Source organism: Pangasianodon hypophthalmus, chromosome 15 (genome assembly GCF_027358585.1).
Source record: "Pangasianodon hypophthalmus isolate fPanHyp1 chromosome 15, fPanHyp1.pri, whole genome shotgun sequence".
Lineage (NCBI taxonomy): Eukaryota > Metazoa > Chordata > Actinopteri > Siluriformes > Pangasiidae > Pangasianodon > Pangasianodon hypophthalmus.
The window spans coordinates 1,407,501-1,410,000 of NC_069724.1; the positions used below are offsets into that span (position 1 = coordinate 1,407,501).

General features: G+C 34.4%; 1 protein-coding gene and 1 non-coding gene across 2 annotated transcripts in view; both read left to right on the forward strand.

Annotated features, from left to right (window-relative positions):
• Positions 1 to 2,500, forward strand: part of cct6a (chaperonin containing TCP1, subunit 6A (zeta 1)) — a 15,267-nt gene that overhangs the window by 5,882 nt on the left and 6,885 nt on the right. The window contains exons 5-7 of the mRNA XM_053240232.1: positions 997 to 1,100; positions 1,270 to 1,380; positions 2,346 to 2,500. The exon at positions 2,346 to 2,500 is cut by the window's right edge and continues 5 nt beyond it. Coding sequence (XP_053096207.1) covers positions 997 to 1,100; positions 1,270 to 1,380; positions 2,346 to 2,500 — 370 coding nt within the window. The remainder of the gene's footprint in view (positions 1 to 996; positions 1,101 to 1,269; positions 1,381 to 2,345) is intronic.
• LOC113541831 (small nucleolar RNA SNORA15) lies at positions 1,487 to 1,630 on the forward strand. Its single transcript, XR_003404215.3, has one exon. It is a non-coding gene; the product is annotated as a small nucleolar RNA SNORA15 (small nucleolar RNA).

The following is a 2,500-nucleotide window of genomic DNA, read 5'->3' on the forward strand; positions in this document are numbered from 1 at the left end:
CTAGCAGTATTGTGTCGAGCCTCTACTAGTGTCAAATGCAACAATAAAACCTGTGATGAACGTAATCAAATAGGGGAAAAAACCAAAACGAAACTAATAATTAAAGATTTCATATCAAGAATTGTCATTTCTGATGGTCCTGTACGGTAGCGGTTGGGCGATATGATCAAAATATCATATCGCGATTCTCAAAAGTGGTATTACGATACATAATTGTGTAATTGCTTGTGACCAAGTAAAAAAAAAAAAAGGTTAGAAGGTTAAATATTTTATTGTCTGCAAAAAAAAAAAATCAAATAACCTTTTATTTATCGAACGCTCATAAAAAATATTTAACACGGAAATGGAAATGTTTTAAAAAAATTAAAATTTTACAGATTAAATACAAAATTAAAAGAGCAGCTGATTTTTTATTTTTTTTATTAATTACATTGAAGGCATTAAAAAAACTAAACTTCAGATAATTTATTTAATGTCTGTAAAAATCTGTTTATTTTTAAGAAAATAACATTTCAGTTATTAAAAAATAAATTTTACATGGAAAAAAAAAAGAGAAAAAATATTAAACTCTGTAAAAATGAACAATTTCTACAATTTTAAAGATGAAATACATTTTTACCAAATCAGCTGCTTCTAGTCGGTTTGTAATTATGACAAAGAACGTTAAATGTATTAAAAATGATATTATTAATGATATTTTTTATATGTTAAGTGTAATTTATTTATAGAAAATAAAATTTAAATTGTTTAACACTGAAAAGGAGAAAAATTAAATCATGCTTGAGATTTTAAAGATGAAGTACAACAAAACAAATCAGTTTGTAAGCATTTTTTTTTTTTTTTTTTTTAAATAAATAAATAAATAAATAAAGATGTCATGAGATCCATCTCTGTAGAGCGTCTTGCGGCGTAATCGTTATCGTGATGTTGTGTGATGATGTGATGCGTGTTCCTGATGCATGTCCTGTAATAAGCCCTGCGTATGCGTTTCCTCAGGCTGTGGTGGACGCAGTGCTGGCCATCAGGAAACCTAACGAACCCATTGACCTTTACATGGTGGAGATCATGGAGATGAAGCACAAGACGGAGAGCGATACACAGTAAGAGATCCGATTGAACTCCTTAATTTTCCTGATGGTTTAACAGTGTTGTTATTATTGTTCTTGATTATAAAATCAATGCTACAGCGACGTAAAAACATGAGGTTATTAATGAAATGCTTAATTTTATCTCTCTTTTTTTTTTTTCTTCTTCTTCTTCTTTTTTCAGATTGATCAGAGGTTTGGTGTTGGACCACGGAGCCCGACATCCTGACATGAAGAAGAGAGTGGAGGACGCTTACATCCTGACCTGCAACGTCTCTCTGGAATACGAGAAAACGTAAATCTGACGAGTTCTCACGCCAAACATCGTGATCACTGATGAATAAACTGCGATTCGTTGTGCAGCCCTCGTTTCGGAGTCGAAAGATGCAGAAATGCCTCGCGCATGGCCGAATTCTGTTTTACTCTTTCTGTAGTAAAGACAGTCAGACACCATGCCAGATTACTGCGCTCTCTCTCTCTCTCCTTTTGTCTCAGTGGTGCATCACTGTGTGTTTATCACTGATTTGGGGGAAAAGCGAACAATCCATTACAGTGCAGCGTAAAGGCTTTGTCATCTCTCTCTTACCCTGTATAGAGTTAAAGCTGGGCGATATGATGATATAATATTGATGTCACGATAAATTACGTCACAGTATGCTTTTCTTATACATTTTCATATAATATAGATTTTTTTAAATGTAAAAACTGGACAGAAGGAAAGGACGTGGATGTAAAAATTCATACTTTAAAATTGTAAAATGTTAAAATTTTTTTTAGAGATTAAACCTTTTTTTTTCTCATTTTCACTCTTAAATCTATTTTGTTTATTTTTATATAGTACATATTATGTTTTTAAATGTTTTTACTCTTCATGCGATTCAGAGATTTTATCTCACATTCATGAACTCCATGAAAATATTCTCCATTTTACCTCACGAGTCCAGGTCGAAAGGATGTGACATGGTGAAAGGGGGCGGGGCTTCCGGGTGATGTCGGTTCTTTCCAGATTTTTATGTCGATTGTCTTTTCTCTTGTGTTTTGTTGTGGGGGGGGAAAGACGTGGTGTATTTTTACGATGTTAAATTGCAGAGTTGCGAGGTTAGCAGGTCTGGTAATTATAATATAATCAGAGTGAACGTCACCGGGGATCGTAGCAGCGTAATATCACGTGCAAGTGATTAAATTGACGATTATATCGCACAAGCTTACTATAGCCCCATATTTGAAAGGTTTAAAAAGCGAGTGATGTGTTTTCCACAGCGAGGTGAACTCTGGCTTCTTCTACAAGAGTGCTGAGGAGAGAGAGAAGCTGGTGAAGGCTGAGAGGAAGTTCATCGAAGAGCGCGTGTGCAAGATCATCGAGCTGAAGAACAAAGTGTGTGCTGACAACAACAAGGGCTTCGTGGTCATCAACC